The sequence below is a fragment of the Macaca thibetana genome, chromosome 13 (genome assembly GCF_024542745.1).
Source record: "Macaca thibetana thibetana isolate TM-01 chromosome 13, ASM2454274v1, whole genome shotgun sequence".
Classification (NCBI taxonomy): Eukaryota; Metazoa; Chordata; class Mammalia; order Primates; family Cercopithecidae; genus Macaca; species Macaca thibetana.
Window position 1 is genome coordinate 103676007 of NC_065590.1, and position 24044 is coordinate 103700050.

Below are 24044 nucleotides of genomic sequence, written 5' to 3' on the forward strand. Positions count from 1 at the left end.
TAGTGGGGGATGGAGTGGGGATGGTAACGGGTACAAAAAAAAATTAGAATGAATAAGACCTAGTATTTGCTAGTACAAGGGTGACTATAGTGTACATTAAAAAAATAACTGAGGGAGTATAATTGGCTTGTTGCAACACAAAGGATCAATGCTTGAGGGGATGGATACTCCATTTACCTGATGTGATTATTACGCATTGCCTGCCTGTATCAAAGTATCTCCTATAACCCATAAACACCTACTATGTATCCACAAAAATTAAAATTTACTAAAAAAAGGAAACTTCCCTCAGGCTAGCACAGAGGGAGCACAGGAAGAAAGAGGGGCGGCACACCCATCAGAGGCAAAGCCACTGCCTGAGCCAGACCTGGCAGCGCCCTGGTCAGTGGAGCCTTGAACACGCCCACTGGTGGTCCCCGGGGTGTGACGCACCAGGTCAGTGGACTCCTGTGCTTGTTCTGTGCCTCCTCACACTGTGGGGGCTCTACGGGCCTGGGTGACCTCTCCACGTGGCGGGGGCTTTACGGGCCTGGGCAAACCCTCCACGCGGCGAGGTCTCTGTGGGCCTGGGCAATCTCTCCAAGCCATGGGCGATCTCTCTACATGCTGAGTGGAGAAGAAAACTGCAGAAACACCGCAGAACTCTGCAGTGAGCATGCAAGGCCCGAGAGAAAACCTGCACCACAGGGCCACGGTGGTCTCAGCACAAGCTGCTGGGGCCGACGCTCCCTGTGGACTGTCATGGCTAATGAGGGGAGAAGGGGGAATGAGGTCCTTCAGAAGGGCAGCAGGAAGAGAAAGGTCTAGAAAGAAGGAAAAAGAGTTTCCCACCCCAGTGATGCATAAATGCAGGCAGAAACAGAAGCTCCATTGTAGTAGAGGCATCAAAAGCAGAGCACGTGAGTGACGGGCGCTCCACCTGCAGCAGCTGCTTCAGCCCAGACCCACCCACCCAGCTGGGAAGGTGCAGGGGTAGGAGACGGAGACACCAGGCAGGCTACACCCCTCCAGACCCACCCACCCAGCTGGGAAGGTGCAGGGGTAGGAGACGGAGACACCAGGCAGGCTACACCCCTCCCTCTGCAAAAAGCACTCTCCTGGCTGGGGCGGAGGGACGCACACAACGATGCCAAGTGCCTGCAGGGATCTGGGTCACTGAGGTGCTTCAGCCCGAGAAAGGGACAGCTGGAGAAGGCACCTATTGTTGACATGAGCATAGGCACATCAGACACGACCCTCTGACCCTCGGTGACTATTGTTTCATTTGTAGGGTGTGTCATTTAATGTCAATTAATAGGTCCCAGTGTGATGCAGAAGAGCATCCATGAGTGAATGGAACAGAAACAGCAGTTCACAGTTGGTAGCTTTTATTGCTGTCTATCTAGAGACAGTTGTCTGGCTTTATAAAGTAACAGTACATTGATTTACAAAAGGTTATTTCTATAAAGGAAAGTGACAGACACGTTCTCAATCCAAAGCCTGAATTATTTAAGAAATGCAGTTATTGCAAAAAAAGCCCGACAGTGTGTCGTTTGCAAATGTGGTGCGGCTGGAATTTCCTCCTTGGTTCCTTTTGCCCCAGACGAAAGGACCAGACTCCAGGGTCTATGTGAGAGACCAATCAGCAGTCCTGTGTTTGCGTCCCAGAAGAATAAAGGCCCAGCACGCCACACCCGGTTCGTTTGGGAAGAGGCTGTGAGGCGTAGGGGCATGACATGAAGCACAGGTGCCGAATCACTGCACTCGCACCCTCCCTGCTGGAAGCCGCTGAGGGCCCAGGCGAGGGCATAGGAGGAAGAGGACAAAGATGAGGCAACAGTGCAGGTGCTTCAGGAAGATGCATAGGGCAGTAAGCGACCGACTGCGGGGTCAGGACTGTGGAGGGGAGAGTGACCACAGGGGCCGAGGGGCAGAAAGGGCGGGTGTTGGAGGCACTTTCCTGCACATTCCCCGGGAGCTGCTCCCGGCGGGTTGAAGCTGGGTCAGGAGCTCAGTGGAGCTGTCTGGTCAGGCGCCGGCAGTGTGGGCGGTGCTTAGCGCCTGCTGGGAAGTACCAGGGACGATGTCGTTTACAGATGGGGGCGCAGGATGGTTTTTAAGCACAAACAGTATTCTGTTTGATTTCACAAAAATAAACCTGTGGAGGAGGCAGCATCATGCCCATTTGCAGGGGCCCTTCACGCTTTCCACACACAGAGCAAAGTGCTGCAGTGACGAGAACAGGGACGTTCGGTGCCAGAAGGCGTGGGTTCAAGTTCAGGCTGACTTTCAGTGTACCTTCTCTGAATTCCTATTTCCTTAGCTTCCAATTTTTTCACATGCCTGTTTTACAAATCACAGAACTCCAATGAGAATGTGCTTGAAGCATTTTGTAAGCTTTAAAAATGCTGAATGGATATTAATTACAAATAAAAGGAGAAGCAACCGGAAATTAAACAATCCCACTGCCTTGGATTTTCCCTGTGGTTTCTCTTTCACCACCATCCCTGTACTGAACTGTGAAAGGTTTCGATATGTGGGATCGGGGAGCAATGAAATTAATGCTGCACTGACTATTAAATATTAAGTGGGTCTTTGAACATCCAGGAGCTTCCACAGCTCCGAGGTTTGGCTGCTGGGCAGTCTCAAGGTGCCTGGAGGTTGAAGGGAGGTCCTCTCGGAGCCCATGGGCCTCCCAGTACGAGCCGCATGCTGGCAGGGTGAAGCGAAGTCCACAAACACCAGGACGGCCTGGGGTGGCCACAAACACCAGGACGGCCTGGGGTGGAGGCAGGTGAGCCCGTCCTGCGGGGCCAGGAGAGGCCTGTGCATCCTGAAGTGGCACAGACCCAGCTGACTGGCCGCGGGGCGGCAGTTTAAACGCGGCCATGCATTCCTGAGCACTCCTCAAAAGGCAGTGTCATTCCCATCCCTCGCGCGTGGGCTGGACTTGGTGACTTGTCCAACAAACGGAACCAGGTGGAGGGGACATGGAGACCTCTGAGACCCGGCCATGCAAGGCACTGTGGCTTCCTCCTCCTCCCTCCCTCTCTGCAGGGAGCCAGTGGCTATGCTGTGAGATGCATGAGAAGCCCTACAGAAAGAACCATGAGGCCAGGAACCCAGCCTCTCACCCATAGCAGCAGAACTTGGCGGGTGTATGACGGAGCCTCCAGGAGCCCAGTTCTCCAGTCCCAGCTGAGCCCTCAGGTGAGACAGCGCGGTCAGCATCCTAACTGCAACCTCAGGACAGACCTGAGCCAGTGCGACCCAGAAGCTGTGCTGGACTCAAGACCCACAGAAATAGTGAGGTCATACATCCCTGTGGTTTTAGCCCATAGAGTTGCAGATAATCTGTTAGGCAGCAACTGATGGCTAACACACAGGTCAGTCGACGTTACCCCGTACCTTTAACTGAAGGCTTTGCTGGGGAATAGTGCATTGAGGCCATTCTACTGAAACACACTGGAAGTTTAGCTTTGTTTAATTTGAAAATTCTAAGCTGAGGAATAGCGCATTGAGGCCATTCTACTGAAACATGCTGGAGGTTTAGCTTTAATTTGAAAATTCTAGGCCGGACATGGTGGCTCACGCTTATAGTCAGTCGTAGCACTTTGGGAAGCTGAGGTGGGAGAACTGCTTGAGTCCAGGAGTTCAAGACCAGGCTGGGCAACGTAGTGAGACCCTATCTCTACAAAAAGTTTAAAAATTAGCCAGGCAAGGTGGTGCATGCCTGTAGTCCCAGCTACTCAGGAGGGGAAGGCAGAAGAATTGCTTGAACCAGGGAGGTCAAGGCTGCAGTGAGCCATGTTCGTGCCACTGTACTCCAGTCTGGGTGACAGAACAAGACCCCCTGTCTCAAAAAAAAAAAAAAAAGGAAAATTCTGAACTGGGTTCTTCATTGGGTATCTTAGCATGAGCTCATCTCTGAAAGCAACTGTAATCATGAGAAGATGCTGCTTGGAAATGCGTGGAAGAGGAGTTCGGAGAAAATAACACATCAAACAGCTGTGTGGCTGGAGACGATTCTAGACTCGGACTGTTCTGTGCAGTGTGGAGGGGCTGCTGCCAGCCCCTCTATGGGGGATACTGCTCTGGGCATGTCGTGGCCGGTCCAGGGATGAACAGGCTTCAGGCTAACAAGGTGGGGAACCATCAACACCTGCCCATGGTACGGGAGGGAAGACCAATTATTCAAAATTAAAAACCTGCTTGTGTTTTGTCCCAAGAATGAAGAAAATTATATGCCTCGAATGAATATCCCAGCTGCTTGACTCCATATATAACCACCACCACTTGATCTCAAGCAATATTTAAAAAGGCAATCTGTAACCTATTCATATTTAAAGAGACCCAAATCTGTGTCCTCATCCTATGCCGTTATCCAGGAGGTGGTGAAGCAGGCTTTCCGGCTGGGTCACGGACACCTTCGGTGTGGGAAGTGCTGTCTGCAGGGGGCCTTGAGGAAGGAGCCTTTGTGCCTGTCCCTTTGGCGGCTGTCACGGGTCGTGGGTGAGCACGGGATAGGTTTAGGGAACTGGTTTTATTCCCAAGGCATCTAGTGTACGAACTACTGGGAAGCTGACACTAAGCCAAGGACCTGAGAACTTACTAAGTGGACCCTTTTGAGTGGAGACTAAAGGTTGGAGCAGGTCTGTGCTGGAGAGCCTTAGACTTTGAGAAGTCCTGAGACCTTCCAGTCCCACCACAGCTTCCCAGGGGACCTCTTCAAAGTGAAAGAGGTTTCTTGGAGCTGCTCCAAAGCTCTCAAAGAATCATGAAACACCGACCATGTGCCAGGCACCATGTGGGGTCACTTACGTGTGCCCCCTTGCCACCCCGGGGGGATCAGCCATGTTCCTCACTTGCACAAAGGAGGCCAAGGCAGACACAGGCTGGACAACTGGTCATGCGGCTGGCACTTCAGAGTGGACCTGGAAGTTTCCAGACTGTCAGCCTGACTCCAAAGCCACTCTCACAACCACTGCTTTTGGGACAGTGTCCTCTGGGCCCCTCACACCTTGAAAATGCACTTTCTTCTTTCTATTCAGATCACAGATTGACAGAACATATAGTGCCAAGAAAAGCAAGGCAAAGAATGCACAATTTAAGAATCGTCTTACATCAAAGGCCTCTTCTCTGGACTATCATGCTCGCTTCAGGACTGGGTCACTGGCAAGTGCTATGGCCTTCGAGTTCACATTTGGTGCATCTGGTTTTGAATCGCATTGCCATGGCTGGGTGGCAGGGCTGGGCATTCCTAAGTCCATATCCCGGGACTGGCCACGATGAACTCTAGAGGTTTCTGAAGGTGGGAATTTCCACTGCCAGCTGGGTCAGACATTCCTCTGGAAAGCCCTGATGCCCAGTGCTGCTCCGCTCCCTGTTTCTCCTGCTTGCACATTCTGAGCACACACGGGGTTCCAGGAGCATGGGCTTCAATGGAAAAGAGCAGGGACGTGGCCTCGATGGACGGCCATCCTCACTCGGCCTTTCCTTTCTTCTCCCCACCTGCCAATCATTCCCATCTCATCTGATTTAGCCATGATCAATTTGTTCTCTGCGGGAGGAGCAGAAAAGCAGGGCAACCAAGCCCTCTGGTTAGGCACGGTGATGGCAGCAACTGGCCGCTGTCGGCGTGCGGGTGGCCAGACCCTGAGCGCCGGCCCTGACAGTGTTAGACGCCAGCCACGCCTGCTCTCGCTTATGTTTCTAACTTTGCTTACAAATAAGACAGCAAAACCGAAGATGTCCATCTGTCAAAAACCCCTTTTAGACAAGATATTAACTCTTCCTACAAACAAAGCTCTCACTACCATATTAGCAACTATCAATAGAGAAGCAAAAGCTACATCGACATTGTTGAATACGTTTCTTTTCCAGAGTGCACGAAAATGTACCTTATCCTCGGCCTCCTCCAGCTGGGAGTGAGTTTGTAAAGAAGCACTTCTATGAACGTGGAACTCTCAGCCAAGCTGAGCTGGAGAATCTGGAGGCTGCGGAACTGCAGGGAAGGATGGAGCTGAACTCAAGACTGTGCGGGTGGATGCAGGTCAGTGACGAATGCAACTACAATCGAACTATACATCATTCCGTATGGATTATGTCTACTTATGCAAATGGCTTGTAGAAATGTGTTTCCTTGGCTCTTTCCCAAATGGTCTGTGAAGCTCTCTCGAGTGGAGACCAAGAGGGAGACAGCCTGCAGGGCGCGTGGGAGGAGCACGGTCAGAGGACGGCGGCATTGATTTTTCCAAGCCACGGTAGCATAGGAAAATTATTTTAAATCGTGGTATATTTTCTTCTTCACTGATGCAATCATATTTGCACCAAACATTTACTAATTCACTCAGTGGCTCAAAGACAACAGATAAAACAAAGTACCCTGAACTCATTTATAAAGATCCTAAGTGATGTCCTACTAAAACTGGGCACCATATAAAAATTCTCAGCACTGTTCTAATCTGAAACACTCATGCTGAACACAGACTCGAATCAGTCTTTGGTGAATCTTCAACACAGGAGAAGTCGGCCCCCTGAGAATACGTGGGGGTTCAGCTTCCTGCTCCGCTCGCTCCCTTACCAGGAGCCTCGGCCCAGAGCGTGCTCCCGGCACCCCTCTGCCCTCGCGGACTGGCTGTTCTCTGGGCTTCCTTTATTTTCGCTCCTGCCCCATGGTCTTCATTCTTTCAACAGCAAAAGGTCTTACATGATAAAATGAATACATGCGTTGAGCGAGACGTGGATAAGAAAAGAGGAATTAAACGGCCTTTCATCACATCGTTTATGCCACTAACACACTGGGGCATTCTTCCTCCAATAAGTATCACTGATTTCATCACGGTCACATTGTAATTATAGTTCTGGCTTTGAAATGAACGTGATGTCATGAGCAGTTCCCCACATGAGGCCACACACACTCGACAGCCGGCACCCTGACCAGCCTCTTCCTTTGCTACTTCGGCAGCTGCTGCAGCTCAAACCACGCGACTCTGTGAGCGCAGCCCGCAGGTGACTGGGGTGGGTCTGTTCTGGCCTCTCCCCTGAGAGCTGAATGTCAAGCTCAACCTGCACGAGGCCTGGTCTGAGTGACTGGGGGCACACACTGCGCTGCCTGTCACTCTGGCTGCTCCCGAGCCCTCCCGCACCTCACTCTGCTGTCACCTAGGGCGGCTTCTTTTCCTGTGGGAAATCACGCTGGGAACTGAACCTGAGAAGACTTGACTTCTGCTGGAGTGGCAGTTATCAGACAGCAGGGCTCAGCACACATCTGTACAAATGGCAGCACGTTCATTTTCTGAGCAACCTGAATGCTCTGCGCTGACTTGATCACTATGGGATGAAAACCTTCCGCCACCCTCGCTTGGTTCTTGCGCTACTGTTTACCCCCTTCTGAAGCATTTGATTCTACGGTCATTCCTGACCTCCAGCCTGGAAAAACTACTTTGAAGATCAACAACAGATGCCATGCAAGCAGTGAAAACAAATGGGACAGAGTTCTTTGGGGAATATGAACCAAATACCTGCTTTCTTTCTAGAAACAACTATCTCGTTTTGTAGAACATCCTTGAATTAAGCATCTCAGATCAGCGTCAAGGCTCTGGGCCAGTCAACAGCCACCGACTGCAGCCCCAGCACTGGCCTCCGCCTGCTCAAGCGCCCCCAGAAGACCTGAGAGGAGGGGCCATCCAGGACTCCAGGGCTCGGCCTGGGTATGGCCGGCTCCGGAGTGGTCACTGGAAATTCTCATGCAGAATGGCGGCGGTGGCTCCCCCACTGGGCAGCTTCCCTTAGCAGCCTGAGGTGGAGCTGAAGCCCAGGGCCAGAGGCGCAGACCAAGGAGGGTAAGCTGCGGGAGGAGGAGCTAACGGAAAATGGCACCAAAGGAACTAATGTTTAACATTCTAGACTCATTTCTTTTCACTCTGCTTGACTCTCCTCACCCACTGGAAGAGCTCACAGTTCCCTGAACCGACTGAGAACAGTTTTTGGCAGGAGCAAGTGCCGTCGGGATTGCTAAAATTTCTGGAACTGTTCAAGTGACGCTTAACACCAAACTTTAGAGCCCCTGCTTCACAAGGCAGCAGAGAAAAGTCTGTATTTGGAGGAAACAACCCCAATCCTGATGGTCTAATTCCCAGAGAACCGTAGACTGGTGCTCAAGGGCGAGGCTTCTGGAGCTGTGCGGTGGGGCTCAGCCAGGCTCGCTCGCTGCCTCACTGCAGTTGTCTGGTGGATACTTCCCCTCCCTAAGGCCACCTTCCTCATCTGGGAACCGAGGATAGTAAAGTCACCTGCAGCTGCTGTGGGCATTAGTAGGTAATCAACATGATGCATTCAGCACACATCCGTGCAGCGTTAACACGTGACAGCACCTCAGTGCTGGGACACACAGTGCGTGTCCCAAGCAGAGCTGTGTGTGTGCGCGTGTGGTTTGGGGCAGGTGTGGTGAATGCTTTAAACAAGGCACAAAGAGCAGTCCACACAGGGAGCGGTCTCGCTGACACATCGTTAGTTTAAGACTTCCTGAGGATTTCCTGGAGTTGCGAAGGTCTGGGCAAATCAGAACAGTCATGCTGGAGAACCCTGGAGAGTCTCTGGTCTGACCTCTCTCTTTATTCACTGGTGGAGAGCAGAGAGGATCGAAGGCCACACCAAGCTGTTCACTTTAATCCACCAAATCAACACTGGCAGAACAGTGGTGGGCTGGCTTTTAGTATTTTCAGATTTTTGCACTATGGTAGAGTTTGGACATTCATCCCCTCCAACTCTCATGATGAAATGCGAGCCCCAGTGTTGGAGATGGGGCCTGGTGGGAGGTGTCTGTTTCCTGGGGGTGGAACCCTCATGGGTGGCTTGGTACCCTCCCTGTGGCAACGAATGAGTTCTGGCTCCATTCGTTATCTTGGGATCTGATTGTTTAAAAAAACTCTGGTGCCTCACTCGTCCTCCTCCTCTTCACTTGTCACTCTCGTTCTCACTGTGTGACATACTTGCTTCCCCTTTGCTTTCTACTAGGATTAAAAGCTTCCTGGCCGGGCGCAGTGGCTCATGCCTGTAATCCCAGCACTTTGGGAGGCCGAGGCAGGTGGATCATTTGAGGTCAGGAGTTTGAGGCCAGCCTGGCCAACGTGGTTAAGCCCTGTCTCTACTAAAAATACAAAAATTAGCCAGGTGTGGTGGTGGATGCCTGTAATCCTAGCTACTCAGGAGGTGAGGCAGGAGAACTGCTTGAACCTGGGAGGTGGAGGTTGCAGTGACCCAATAGCGTCACTGCATTCCAGCCTGGGTGACAGAACCAGACTCTGTTTCAAAAAAAAAGCTTCCTGAGGCCTCACCAGAAGCAGATGCTGAGATGCTGACACTGTGCTTCTTGTACGGCCTGCAGAAGTGTGAGCCAAAATAAACCTTTTCTTTATAAATGACTCACCCTCGGGTATTCCTTTATGGCAATGCCAAATGGACTAAGACACACTTCTTGAGTAAAGAAATTCGAGCATGAACACAAACTGTCCCTGTTTAAATTCTGGATGATCATGATGTATTGGTGATGGCTGCAAACCTAAAAGGAACAGGTGAAACAAGCATCATCTACCAAACTGTAAACTCACTGAGGGCAAGGCTGTGTTCTGTTCAGTCCCCAACTGCCAGCGTGCAGCACTCAGTAGGTGCTGAATGGACATTTGCTGCATGAACAAATGAACAAGCTTCAGTTCAACACTGAACCAGTCACAGAAAGGTTAAGAATGCCCACATGCTGCCACAAGCCCCTAATGTGCAAGGAAGTGAGCGAGGAAGTTGGCAACGGTGCTTCTCCTGCGGAAGGTAGTGGAGAGGCCCCACATGCTCCCACGAGCCCTTAATGTGCAAGGAAGTGACCGAGGAAGTTGGCGACGGTGCTTCTTCTCCTGCCAAAGGTGGCGGAGAGGCAAGGCTGACTGCATGGTCCCGCCCTGGGTCTTTCTCTCGTGGTCCAGGCATCCACCAGCTGTGCCACAGTGCAGCTCTCTCTCTCAAGAGGGTGTCAAATTTTAAGTCAGCATATAAAGGAACACATAGTAATCACATATTGAAATTAACCATGAAAATCTTTTAAGGTGAAGACCAACACACATCTTTTCATAAATCCAACTGCTTGTTTTTCTTCCAGGATTAGAACAAATTGCGATTTCCTCAATTAAGTACCACAAGGAATGCTGGCTTATATTTGGATCATGCCATAGAAAAAATATGTATCTGTAAACATGAGAGATGCCTGAAGTGTGGTGATGTATTCACACGCTGAGAGGCAGGTGGAACGGTAGACTAGCGGAGGGAACGAGAAGCATGAGTGGCTCTCTCACTGATGGTGGCCCCAAGCCCGGTCAGCCTGAGAGAAATGTTCCAAGGATGTGACTGCACTGATCCTTCTGGTTTCTCCCCAACCCCTCAATGCATAGCTGTCAACTGCTGTTGCCTGGAAGCCCCCGCAAGAGTCTCAGGAGGGCCCAGCCAGCAGAACACAGGCTCGAGCCCATCTCAGGCATCAGTCAGCGGAAGCACAGGGGTCTTCTGAGCAGATGTCAGTTGACCCCGGACAGCACTGTCCTTCCTTGGAGCAGAAATGCTGGTGCAGAATGAAGAGAGGACTCTCGGTCCTTCTCCCTTCAAACGGGACACATTACAGTGATGGAGGCAGGCGAGTGATGATGAGCATGGACTCTAGAGCCAGACGACTTGGGTTCAACTCATGTGATCCTAAGTTGGCTAACCTCTCCATGCCTCAGTCTCCCCATCTGTAAACTGGGATAATAACATCTCCTTCATAGGGTTGTGATAAGGATTAAATGAGTTAATGTTGGAACTCAGAGCAGTGGCTGGCTCATAATGAATGCGACAAAGGAGTCTGTCGGGTAGAGTGGGTGCAGGTGCCTGGAGCAGCGGTGTGGGAATTTCCTGCTCTCTGCTCCACTGTCCCTGCTGCTTCACAGCTAGTGCTAAGTGGCTCCCCTGATCGCTACACTGTAGTATACAGTTTTTTTTTCTTTTTTGAGACAGAGTCTTGCTCTGTTGCCCAGATTGGAGTGCAGTGGCTTGATCTCGGCTTACTGCAACCTCAGCCTCCTGGGTTTAAGCGATTCTCATGCCTCAGCCTCCCGAGTAGCTGGGATTACAGGCATGAGCCCCTGCACCCAGCCTGTAGTATGCATTTAAGAAGCATAATACTGAAATAGGAAATACTTTAGGACCAGGAAAGCTGACTTGCAAAACTACTTCAACTAACTTGGCTTTTCCATCCACAATCACCCTATGGCCCAGGATTTTCTCTCTCAATACTATAAAGATTTCCTACAACGTGACATGGAGGATAATGAAAAATTCGTGTACAGTTTAGAAAGTCACTGATTTAGAATTTCCCAATTTCAAGTTATGTGCTTCCAATTTCTGTAAATAAAATTAAACCCCGTTTTAAGATTCAAGAAAAGTGTTGAAATGTAAAACAGTTGGTAACATGATTCTCCATCAACAATTTCTATACTATATATATAGTATAAAAAGCAAACAATCTTTTTATCTTGTAAGTTATGGTATTAAAAAAATGGAAGTGGGTGCAAAGCCCAGGGCGATGAGGTGCCTAGAAATGCCTGATTTTCTCCACAGACAAGGAGGGCCCCTTCCTTCCTCGCTAGGAACACTGACGACACCACCGTTTTGGAACTCCACAAAACTTCCATCACAACAGCTGGGAAGTGAAAGCGGGAATTCGACAAGAAGAATCTTCGTTTTTCCAAAAATCATACTATGCTGCTGCTCCTAAAAACTGCTTGTTGTTGTCGTTTTCAAAGTACTTCCGCATACCTTATGTCATTGAACCTACATAGGACCACTGTGACGTGGGTAGAAAGGCAGGATCATTCCTAATCTGAGATGAATAATCTCTAACAGCCTGTAGACAGCAAAGTCTCTGAGTCCCACACTTCTTCCCAATCTCAGTTAGTGTAATAATGTGCCGCTTTGGTGGCTCCCACATTATCTGTGACTTCACAACCGAGAATGAGTCCAAAAACACTCTGACTCTGCCTTTGCAGTCAGGATCATGAGTGACAGTTGCCGTAATGCAGTACCACTTACTTTGATTTGAAAGCTTAAACCATGATTGCTTTCAGTACTGCTCCGGCACCACCTCTGTCTGCACGTGGCAGGTGCGCGTGAGCACCTGTGGGACACAGGAGTGGTCTGGCACACTGACCTTGAAGTTTGAGCCGGCGGCCTCGGCAAGAAAGAGGTCTCTGCCTTTTGGCTTCTCACAGTACCAGGCAGTAAGAATTACAGGACTTAAGCTCTGCTGGAAACTCTGACCATCCCTAAAAAATATTTCACAAGAGCCATGACTACCAGGCCACACAACTGGGTCACCTAGCCTTCTGAAGGCAGAAGCAGCGATGGTGCACGGGGCAGGATGGGCAGGGAACACCCCAGGCACGTCCTGTGGGGAGGGCGTGGAGGGCGTGTCCTCCCTGTGGCGGGGAAAAATGACAGCGCCACCTACCTTGCTGCAGACGGTCTTCACCCTGTGCAGTCTATCCAGCGACTCCTGTGGGTTCCCCAGGTACTGCTGAAGCTCCGCGTGCAAGATGCGCATCGAGAAGGGGACCATGGAGCCTGGAATCCAATCAGCGCTGAGTGAGTTTGTTTGCCATAACTGAGCACGCAATCATACTTGGCACACTTGAAGAAGGCGTCGCAGATGTCCCAGCAGAAGTGATGACAGATCCCTTTATTTCTTGTGAAGTATTTAACGGTGTCAGCTATAAAATACATGCTGGTTTTCTCTGTGGAGCTCTATCTATGTATGTCTAGACAATTATCAGAGGAGACAGGTGGATGACACCACGATTTCCATAGCTACACTGCAATCATTTAGAAACGATCCCAAAATGAATGAAACAGTAGAGACCACCAACCCCTCCTCCAATAAAAGAAAAACCTGAATGCTCAGATATTCTTTAATATTTCTTTAGTTTAGCAAGCTCGAATGAAGGTTGCTTAGGTTGGGTTCCCCAGAAGGAGACCCTGAAGGGAGAAGCTGTAAGCCAGCCAGTGGTTCTGGCCAGTGGGGAGGAGGGGAAACTGAGCACAGGTGCATCTCAGGCCTGGGCCCTGGGAATGGGCCTCCCACTGGATTCCACGTGGCCTTGGAGCCTGCGCTCTGCCTCTGAGCTGTCTCAACAGGAGGCAAGGGAGCTGGACTTGAAAAATCTATCACCCAGAGCTGCCTGGTTACGAGTGTGCTAAGAGGAAGAAGCCCAAGAGAAACCACCTTTATATCATATCACATGTGGCTGCATCATCTCTCAGGGTAAGGTAAACTTATTGTTAATATTGTGTTCTCTTCTAATAGGATTCGGAATTTGATCTGTAGTATGTATACTAAGTAGATAACAATCAGCAAAAAATCAAATAGCATGCATTGATTATAAATGAGATAAAGAACAGAGAAATGCCAGCAGAGGGCAATCACATGTATTCAGCAAAGTGCTTTTCAAAATAGGCCTAAGTGATGAATATTCGGACCTGGAATATAGTCTGAAAGACGGTGAGGAAACACGCGTGTGACTTCTGCAAGCCACTTAACATCTCTGTGCCTCAGTGCATCCATCTGTCTATTCATTAACCATTACTGAGAATGGGCCACAACCACACTGAAATGAGCTTTATGGTTATGGTCTTTAATAAGAAAGGTCCAAAAAGAAGACAATGAAAATTAAAGAACACTATGGAAAATAGTTTTACTGTGATGATAAGCTGGAGAAAAGAAAGATAACAATTATTGAAATTAAAATGTTTAAACTTTCTTTTTTGATGCCACTAAATAATTTCTGTATCTCAAGAGAATGTCTGGCTGAGCTTAAGTTACAACCTGAGTCACTTCGGTTTCCCAGAAATAAACATTTCTAGACCATCAGTATAATGACGCAGGGGACTGGCCTGCAATGCAAGTCATATGTAAGTCACGTCACTGTGGAACCGGCCCAACATGGTAAGTTATATGTAAGCCGTGTCACTTCCATCCTTCTGTCTCAAGTAGAGAAGGGGCCAGAATCACTCCTATGTGGCTGATCACTTAACTCAAGGGAGAGAATATCTCAAGAACTCTTCAAGCTCTATAAGGTAAGCACAGAAACAAACCCCTACTGGAAGTTCTCAAACCCAACTTGGGACTAGATGTTAATACTCCGCTCTCAATTTACAGACTGGCTGTTAATACTCCGATCTCAATTTATAGACTAGCTGTTAATACTCCGATCTCAATTTACAGACTGGCTGTTAATACTCCATTCTCAATTTATAGACTAGCTGTTAATACTCCGATCTCAATTTACAGACTGGCTGTTAATACTCCGATCTGAATTTATAGACTGTTAATACTCCGATCTCAATTTACAGACTAGCTGTTAATACTCCGATCTCAATTTATAGACTAGCTGTTAATACTCCGATCTCAATTTACAGACTGGCTGTTAATACTCCGATCTCAATTTATAGACTGTTAATACTCCGATCTCAATTTACAGACTAGCTGTTAATACTCCGATCTCAATTTATAGACTAGCTGTTAATACTCCGATCTCAATTTACAGACTGGCTGTTAATACTCCGATCTCAATTTATAGACTGTTAATACTCCGATCTCAATTTACAGACTAGCTGTTAATACTCCGATCTCAATTTACAGACTAGCTGTTAATACTCCGATCTCAATTTACAGACTGGCTGTTAATACTCCGATCTCAATTTATAGACTGTTAATACTCTGATCTCAATTTACAGACTAGCTGTTAATACTCTGATCTCAATTTACAGACTAGCTGTTAATACTCCGATCTCAATTTACCGACTGGCTGTTAATACTCCGATCTCAATTTATAGACTAGCTGTTAATACTCCGATCTGGAATACAGTTTGGTAGATGGTGAGAAAACAGGCTGTGTGACTCCTGCCACTTCACCTGAGACAGTGGCAGAAAGTTAGCTGCCCCTTACCCTGACAACTGCCCATGGACATGGGGGTGCTTCTGGATGTAAAAGCACATGTGAAAATATTTTGAACAAAGTGAAAATAAAAATACAACATCAAAATTTGTGGGATGCAGCAAAAGCAGTGCTGAGAGGAAGCTTTTTAGCATTAAATGCATATACTAGAAAAGAAAGATCTGAAACCAGTTCCACCTTTGAAAACTAGAAGGAAAGAAAGAGCAATATAAGCCTAAAGTAAGCAGTAGAGAATAAAATAATAATAATAAAAATATAATAATAAAAATTAGAGCAGAAATCAGTGAAACTGAAAACAGGAAATCAATAGACAAAATCAACCAAACCAAAAACATATTCTTTGACAAGACCAATAAAACTCTGACAAGACCAATAAGCCTCTCCCCAGGCTAGTCAAAAAAAGACAAGACATAAACAACTAGTACTAGAAGTGAAGGATTATTACTGTGGATCCTACGGACAGTAAAAGAATAATAAAGGAATATTACGAACAGCTCTATGTCCACACATTTGGTAACTTAGATAGAAAAAGAAAAACCTTTCCAAAAAAGCAAGCCCCAGACCTAGATGGTTTCACTGTGAATTCCACCAAACATTTATGGAAGAAATGATATCAGTTCTCCACAATCTCTTCCCGAAAACAGAAGCAGAGGAATACTTTCTAACTTCTTATATGAGGCTGGCATTACCCTAATACCAAAACCAGACAAAGATGTTACAAGAAAAAAGAATATAGACCAATATGTCTCATGAACATAAATGCAAAAATCTTCAACAAAATTAGCAAACTGAATCGAAGAGAACTGAAGTCAACAAAAAATTAGCAACCAAATCCAACAATGTATAAAAAGAATTATAAACCATGACCAGACAGAATTTATTCCAGGTATGCAAGGGTGATCTAACATTCCAAAATCAGTTAACATAATCTACTACATCAAACAGGCTAAAGAACAAAAATCTTATCCATAGATGTAGAAAAGCATTTAACAAAATCCAGCACCGGCTCATGATAAAAACTCTCAGCAAACTAGGAATAGAGGGAAACTTCCTCAACTTGATAAAGGACATCATAAAACAACTGCAGCTAACAACATACTTAAGAGTGAGAAACTCAGTGATTTCCCCCTAAGATCATGAATAAAGCAACAATGTTCCCTCTCATCTCTTCCACTGAACATTGTACTGGAAGTTCGAGCTAATGTAATGACAAGAAAAGAAAACCAAAGGTACACAGAGTGGGAAGAAGGAAATAAAACTATTTGCTTAAAATGACATAATTATGAAGAAAAATCTCAAAGAACAAAAAAACTTCTAAACTAGTAAGTGTTTAAAGGTCACAGGATACGAGATCAATATGCAAAAGTCAACTGTCTTCCTAGATACTACCAATAAAAGATGGGAATTTGAAATTAAAAACACACTATCATTTCCCATATAAATAAGTGAAATACCCTAGGTATAAAATGGACAAAATAAGCACAAGAGCTGTAGGAAGAAAACTACAAAACTCTGATGAAAAAATTCACAGAGCTGAAAAAAATCAAGAGATATTACACATTCATGTACAGGAAGACAATACTGCTAAAACAACAGTTCTTTACAACTTGACCTACAGATTCGATGCAGCCCCAATCAAAATCCCAGCAAATTATTTCATGGTTATCAACGAAATGACTCTGAAGTTAATATGGAGAAGGAAAACACTCAGAATATCCAACACTAAAGAGAGCAAATCTGGAGGGCTGAGACTACCCACCTTGAGAGCTACTCGAAAGCTACTGTAAAAAGACTGGGTGACTGTGTGGTCCTAGAGAAAGAACGGACAAATAGATCTGTGGCCCCGAGCAGAAAGACAAGAAATTGCTCCTCACAAATATAGTCAGTTTGATCTGTGACAGACGAATAAAGGAAATGCAATGGAGAAAGAACAGGCTTTTCCAAAAATGGTGCTGGGACAACTGGACGTCCACATGAAAAAAATGAATCTAGACACAGATCTTACATCTTACACAAAAATTAACTCCAATAACAGACCTACATGTAAAGTGCAAAAATTATAAAACTTTTAGAACAGAACACAGATGAAAATCTAGGTGACCTGGGTTTGTTGATAATCTTTCAGATACAACACCAAAAACATAATCCATGAAAAGAAAAAAATCAGTAAGCTGGACTTCATTAAAATTAAAAACATATGCTCTGTAAAACGTAGTATTAAAGTAATGAAGAGACAAGTCACAGATAGGAAGAAAATATTTGTAAAACACCTATCTAATAAAGAACTTGTATCCAACGTATACAAAGAATCCTTAAAAATCAACAACAGGCCAGGTATGGTGGCTGATGCCTGTGATCCCAGCAGGTGGGGAGGCTGAAGCAAACTGATTGCTTTTTTTGGTTTCTACAAAAAACACAAAAACTAGCCAAGTGTGGTGTGTGCCTACAGTCCCAGCTACTCCGTTGGTTGAGGTGGGAAGACTGCTTAAGCCCAGGGGCTCGAGGCTGCAGTGAGCCATAACTGCACAACTGGACTCCAGCCTGGGCGACAGAGTGAGACTCTGTCTCCAAAAAACAGACAATAAGAAAACGAATAACCCAACTAATAAATGGGCAACAGATCTGAACAGACACCTCACCAATAAAGATTTATCAATGACAAGCATATAAAGATACTCATCATCATATGTCATTAGGGAACTGCAAATTAAAACAATGAGATGACACTATACACCTATCAGAATAGTGAAAAATCCAAAAAATGACAATACCAAAGGCTGGTTGAGGATGTGAATCAACAGGAACTCTCATTCATTGCTCTTAGGAAAGCCAAATAGTATGAAAGCCTTGGAAGATGCTTGGCAGATATTTACAAAGCTAAGAATACTTTTACCATAAAATCCAGCAATCACAGTCCTAGGGAGTTACCCAAGGATTGGAAAACTTGTGTCTACACAAAACCCTGCAAAAGAATGTTTATAGCAGCTTTATTCGTAATTGTCAAAAACCAGAAGCAACCAAGTTCTATTCTTCAACAGAGGAACGGATAAATAAGCTGTGGTATATACACACAGCGGAATATTATTCAGAGATAATAAATGTACTATCAACCAGAAAAAGACAGTGGAACCATAAATGCACATTCCTAAGTGAACGAAGCCAACCGGAGGACCATACACCGTATGATTCTCACTATAAGACCTTTGGAAAAGGTGAAACTATGGAGACAATGGAAAGACTCCAAGTTCCCAGAGGTGGTGGGGGGTTAATCCAGGGGTGGTGGGGGGTTAATCCAGGGGTGGTGGTGGGGGGTTAATCCAGGGGTGATTTGGGGGGGATCAATCCAGGGGTGATTTGGGGGGGATCAATCCAGGGGCGATGGGGTATTAATTCAGGGGTGATGGGGGATTAATCCAGGGGCGATGGGGGATTGGGGGGATTAATCCAGGGGTGATGGGGGATTAATCCAGGGGTGACGGGGGATTAATCCAGGAGTGATGGGGGATTGGGGGGATTAATCCAGGGGTGATGGGGGATCGATCCAGGGGTGATGGGGGATTAATCCAGGAGTGATGGGGGATTGGGGGGATTAATCCAGGGGTGATGGGGGATTAATCCAGGGGTGATGGGGGATTAATCCAGGGGTGATGGGGGATTGATCCAGGGGTGACGGGGGATTAATCCAGGGGTGATGGGGGATTGGGGGATTAATCCAGGGGTGATGGGGGGTTAATCCAGGGGTGATGGGGGATTAATCCAGGGGTGATGGGGGGATTAATCCAGGGGTGATGGGGGGATTAATCCAGGGGTGATGGGGGATTAATCCAGGGCTGGTGGGGGGGATTAATACACAGGGCAGTGAAACTATTCTGCATGACACTACGATGAACACGGAATGTCATTAATTTGTTGAAACCCACAGAATGGACAACCCACAGAGTGAACCCTAAGGTAAACTATGTACTTTAATAACAATGTACCGATATTGGTTTATCAATTATAATAAAAGTACTGTGCTAATGCAAAATTTTTTTACTTACTAGTAAAAATGCAAGATGTTATTAAAAATTGTGCAGAAGAAAGAGGGTATATGGAACTCTACTCGATTTTTCTGTAAATTACAAAAAGGGAAGATAAACCTAACTACACATATAATTTAAAATATAATAAAGATGGTCTCTCCGACGTATTAGATGGAAAATGGAGTTTTTAATGAGCGTGGTTCAAATATGGGGGGTGCCACATGAAAAAAGATAAAATCAGATCCATTTCTTTGGGGTGAAGGACTGTGTTCTTGGGATCTCAAATTGAAACTTAAAATATGTATTTTTTTTGTCAGAAATACTATTAAATATAGCGGCCAGCTATAGCTGAAAGAGTAATATTAATACTTGATTAAAGGTACATTCCGACCAGCTGCAGTCTTGTCACCTGTGTCCTTGTCAGAACTTCAGAATCTCAGGCCCTGCCCAGACCTGCTGCATGAGGGCCTGCCCACCACAAGAGGCTGGGTGACTCCTGCGCACGCTGAGATGGAGAAGCACTGCTCTAAAACAGTACCTCACTGATGTGAAATTAAAATTCGCTAACTCAAAGGTTATCAGGTAATATCAATTATATTTTTCTAATGTCTCAAAATGCACACTGACCTTCCTTAGGATCAAATTAAAACAGGTAATCAGTAGTATACGCTGCCTTAATTATAACAGGTAATCAGTACTACATATAGCACATTCATTACATATCACACAGGAAAATGTCCCTCATTAGATATATATTGTTTCCTTGCTACCTCCACCCTTTTAAAAACCACACAGGCGTTTAAAGCCTAAATGGGGGTTAAGGGAAAAGAAGGTGATGAAATTCTGCCTGAACTTCTGTGAGGCCTTGGGGACCAAACGCCTGCTTGTACCTGTGGACTCCGCACTGCTGGAGCAGGTGGAGTTGAGCTGTGGTCAGATCCTCCTCCTCCAACAAACCTGACTTCCAGGTTCTTTTCAAATCTCCCACGTGCTAAGGTGCTCCCATTGCTACTGCTTTTGGGAGGTGGGGAGGATATTTTTGTGAACAAAATTTATCCATTTCTTCCTTACATCTGGGGGACATATTGAATAAAATCACAATTAAAACTAGCACTAATGTAGCAAAATCCTTTCAGAATTAAATTTTAACATTTTAAAAAGAAAATACATTAATGTTATTTAAAAAAATGATAATGAGCCCTTCCCCTGCCCCCCACGTAACAGTTAATAACTCAGCTGGGCACGGTGGCTCATGCCTGTCATCCCAGCACTTTGGGAGGCTGAGGCGCGCAGATCACTTGAGGCTGGAAGTTCGAGACCAGCCTGGCCAACATGGCGAAAACCCTGTCTCTACCAAAGATACAAGTATTAGCCGGGCGTGGGGCGCACGCCTGTGATCCCTGCTACTTGGAGGCTGAGGCAGGGGAACTGCTTGAATCTGGGAGGCGGAGGTTGCAGCGAGCCGAGATCGCACCACTGCGCTCCAGCCTGGGCGACAGAGTTAGACTCCATCTCAAAAAGAAGAACATAAAAACCACGGTAACTCAAACTTCTGAGCATCCTCGTTCCCACGGAGGGTGATCGGCTCCTCCTGCTCCACCGGCCAGTCCCTCAGTCCAGACGGAAAACTGCAGCCTGAAGGGGACTGCCTGGGGTTCTGTGGCAGGGAAGAGATGGCTGGCTGTGTCCTCGTTATGGTGGCACTATTCCCTCACGCTGCCACCTCTCCTTGTAGATACTCGGTTATCAAGTAAACAAACATTCCCTAATCCCAATTCATCCAAAGCTGCCAACATACGGCCACCAGGCCACTTGGCAGCCGCTCTGCAAAGACGGTCAGCTGGAAGCTCTGGCAGCATCCTCTAAGCAATCCTCTCTCATGCTTCCCTCAGTGGGAACCTAAAAGCTGGGCCCTCCCCAGGTAGATGCAAAACCAAGAATGACAGTAGCGGTGATCCAAGCCGGCCAGGTTCTTCCTTAAACACGCTGTCATTGTTTGTGCCTTTCCTAGCAATACCTGGAGCAAAGTGAAGACTGATGTGGAGGAAGATCTTCCTCCTCATTGACTTGTATCATTGAAAAAGTCTCGCACAGGTTAAAAATCTTAAAAGAATAAAAATCCGAAGGAAAACCATATCTACAACTTCATATGAAAGAGAAAAACGTAGGGAATTAAATCAGAAAGAAAAACACCCCTTCCTAGAAAAAATAGATGGATCACAGAATGAAAACAATAAACGGAAGCAGCTGGAGAAGCCGCCTGTATGCTCCAGGTGGGGCGTGTGAATTTCACTGAGCTGACGTTTACTCAGCAGCTCCTGGCGCTGGGCAGGAGGGCCTGCACCCTGTGCACACAATGAGAGCTATGGGGTCCGCGAGCTCGAGGAAACCACTCCCCTCTTCAACAAGATACATACAGAAGCTACTTTGGTGTAATTCATACTTTTGTCTTAAGTAAATGCACATAAAAATACCTTTAAGCTGATTCTCTCAGTCACCAAACCTAGCCCCTGTCTCTGAAGAGCCACCCTGGGAATCCCAGTGAAATCCTCCATGCTGAGGGTGGTTGTCAAGTGAGATAAAATATGCAAGGCTTCCACACCAGCCCTGAGGCCTATCTTTCTCCTGCAGGGAGAAAGAGCATTGGAAAAGAAAAAAAAAAAAAAAAAAAAAAAAAAAAAAAAAAAAGGAGAAGCTAGTCAAAATCTGTAAGGAAAAACAATTCCTAGTGGATCTATTTTTCTGGAAGATTCCCATGTATAGTTGTGACCTGCCAAAATCTAGGTTGGTATAAATACTGTAGAAGTGTTCTCATTAATCATTTAGAAAACATTAAATGAAAATACTCCTACAAAATTTATTTCAGACTGTCCCTTGCTGTGCTGAAAATCCGTACTGCTACTATAGAAAAGAGAAATGTGCCAGGAATTGCCCGGGCCTTGGTGCTGGGCAGTGAAAAATGAAAGGGAAAAAAGATGACATTTCAGTTTCCCTTCAGTGGGGTATGCTACCTTCTGCCACTCACTAGCTGTTTGTGCTGGGTGGATCACATCCTCTCTGCAGCCTTTTGTGTCACCTGCAAACCAGGGCGTGAGGGCCCAGATGCAGCTAGGTGGCCGTGAGGCCAGAGCAGGTGTGCCATGAGGATGCCTGGATGCCTGTGCCACCTGCCTCAGAGAACGTGGCTGTGGCAGCCTTCCAAACCCTTTGCCCAATTTTAACAGCTTTACCCTTTCTTCAAAAAGGCACAAACTTACAAGTTTGCCCTGGCATTTCCGTCTCATTTTCAAGTTATGCGAATACTTTGCTGGGAAGACTGCTTTGTATTGATTTCCCTCTGTCTCTGCATGTCTGCGTGTGTCCTTCCCTATCCTGACCTCAGCAGGCAGGACAAGCCATGCGCTTGGTTTCCCTCTGCTCAACGGTGGGGATACTGCTTGGTGTCTGTGCCCAGCCAAGCACACGGTGTCACACTTACAGCTCTCAACATGTCATTTTTGAGTTAAATGTGGCATTGTAAATTAAAAAACACTAAAAACACAAAAACAGTGAGAAAGTCCTAAGAGAAAAAAAATACCTTAAATATAAATGATTCGCTTAAGTCTCCAAAGCCCTGAAGCATGAAGACAAACTGAGGCTTGGGTCACTGCCTCTGTATGAGTCCGCCACAGCCATGTGCAACCCACGTGTGGCTTCAGCTACAGCCCAGTGACTGGCCAAGGCCTGTATCTAGTGCAGACAGGGTGAGGAGAGGTCTCCATCTGGATGTTCTCATGGTAGATATGGGGCCCCGAACTGAAAATTCCCATATTTTTAGTGGTTTGTTCTAAGAAAAGACTGAGAATGTTAGATTTCATAAAAACAGTGAGCAAAGTGAAAAGCAGTAAGATGAACTAATGAGCCTTCTCCAAACAAATAAAGCAGCAATCATGTGTCCAACAATCAACACTCGGGAGTTCTGATGCAAAGCATTGTGACCTGGAAATCTAACTCAAGCAGAACGTGGTCACTCTGCAAGGTGAGGTAATTTTGTCATGAAAAATAAAATCTGACATTTGAAACATGCTGAATATTTAATTCTGAGATATCACGTATGGTTTTGTGTTGATAAAAAAAAGTTTCAGAATTTAATTTGAGAACTCAAAATGTGAATTTCATGATTTTGAAGGGAGGATGAAAAAGGACGAAAGGCCTAGTGACAGTGTGCCTTTAGGCACACAGAGGAGCAGACAGCTGAGGGACGAGTAGAGAGATTCTTACGCGCACAGAGGAGCAGACGACTGAGGGGCGAGTAGAGCGATTCCGGTTAATTGAAGTGTTTGCCCCATCCACTTTAATTTGACTTGAGTGTAATCCGTAAGGATTCACTTCTGAAGTACAGTTTCGTGTGAAGTCATTACAGCTCTTGTAACTTAGACTAAACATACAGATCTGAATTTAGTATTAGAAGCAGCACCGTACTTCTTAAACAGCATAGTGAAGACAATCAAGTTGCTTTATTTCCAATGGGAAGATGTTTTAGGCTCCTATTTTCCCTCTAGTTGCATGGAAACTTGAAGTGAGCAATTTAATGCAGAACGTGGTACTTTAAAAATTCAAAGCACTAGGAAAGTTTACATGCTGACTGCCATCGTGAATGTTTCTTTGGAACGAGAAGCGTAATTCCAAACAACAGATTAAAAAGATGGTGGTGGGGGTCTGGAAAAATTTAACTCTCTGAGAGAGGATGAAATTAGCCTTGTCAGGAATGGACATTTAATTTTCTTTAACATAGTGAATATGTTCAACACAAGAGTGAACCCAAGTGTAAACTATGAACATTTGTTAATAATGCTGTACCAATACCGGTTCATCAGTCGTAACAAATGTACCACACCAATGCAAGCTGTCAATACAAAATGCAATGAATGATCTAGAAGTATTATTCAGAGATATAATCCCTACCAACACTTTTCATGACTGCAAACCCTATGACGGGAGAAACAATCTGTACTAGTGTAACAATTTAAAA

General features: G+C 46.2%; 4 protein-coding genes across 13 annotated transcripts in view; 1 reads left to right on the forward strand and 3 right to left on the reverse strand.

The window, feature by feature from the left end:
* EIPR1 (EARP complex and GARP complex interacting protein 1) overlaps positions 1–24044 on the forward strand; it is a 579020-nt gene that overhangs the window by 328489 nt on the left and 226487 nt on the right. The gene's annotated exons all lie outside the window — the stretch shown is intronic.
* The window catches only part of COLEC11 (collectin subfamily member 11), a 361397-nt gene that overhangs the window by 206281 nt on the left and 131072 nt on the right, over positions 1–24044 (reverse strand). The window lies entirely within an intron of this gene.
* The window catches only part of RPS7 (ribosomal protein S7), an 838959-nt gene that overhangs the window by 143754 nt on the left and 671161 nt on the right, over positions 1–24044 (reverse strand). The gene's annotated exons all lie outside the window — the stretch shown is intronic.
* Positions 1–24044, reverse strand: part of TRAPPC12 (trafficking protein particle complex subunit 12) — a 99570-nt gene that overhangs the window by 25334 nt on the left and 50192 nt on the right. For all 3 annotated transcript variants that reach the window (XM_050754046.1, XM_050754045.1, XM_050754047.1), the window contains one exon: positions 12509–12621. In XM_050754046.1, the coding sequence (XP_050610003.1) occupies positions 12509–12621 (113 nt within the window). The remainder of the gene's footprint in view (positions 1–12508; positions 12622–24044) is intronic.